General features: G+C 43.6%; 1 protein-coding gene across 1 annotated transcript in view; it reads right to left on the bottom strand.

The window, feature by feature from the left end:
• The window catches only part of LOC117499334 (poly(rC)-binding protein 4-like), a 27,468-nt gene extending 27,159 nt beyond the window's left edge, over nucleotides 1-309 (bottom strand). Inside the window, exon 1 of the mRNA XM_034151678.1 lies at nucleotides 270-309. Within this exon, the coding sequence (XP_034007569.1) occupies nucleotides 270-309 (40 nt within the window). The remainder of the gene's footprint in view (nucleotides 1-269) is intronic.
• Between the last annotated feature and the right edge of the window lie 214 nt (nucleotides 310-523).

The raw sequence follows: 523 nt of genomic DNA on the forward strand, positions 1-523 counted from the left end.
ATCCATCCATCCATCCATCCATCTATCTATCATATCCATCTATCTATCCATCCATCCATCTATCCATCTATCCATCCATCCATCCATCTATCCATATATCCATCCATCCATCCATCCATCCATCCATCCATCCATCCATCCATCCATCCATCCATCCATCCATCCATCCATCCATCCATCCATCCATCCATCCATCCATCCATCTATCCATCCATCCATCCATCCATCCATCTATCTATCTGTTCTATCTGTTCTTCCACGTCTCTTACCCTGACATTTGCCCACAGCAGCAGCCGGCTGGTGAAACATCTGAACAAGCAGCGTTGTGTTGGGCGTAGTTTACACATGCAGAACTAACAGAGACTAATTTGGAAATAAAAACTGTAGACAAAGCTAAATACAGTCTGAGATGAAAATGAATGTCTCTCAGTCCTGTAATTGAGACCCAGCAGATCTGCTCCATTTTCCCAAATTAAGTTGTGATGGCAGCATGATTACAGGTGGGGGATCTTTGCAACACAAA

The sequence above is a fragment of the Trematomus bernacchii genome, unplaced genomic scaffold (assembly GCF_902827165.1).
Source record: "Trematomus bernacchii unplaced genomic scaffold, fTreBer1.1, whole genome shotgun sequence".
Taxonomy (NCBI): Eukaryota; Metazoa; Chordata; class Actinopteri; order Perciformes; family Nototheniidae; genus Trematomus; species Trematomus bernacchii.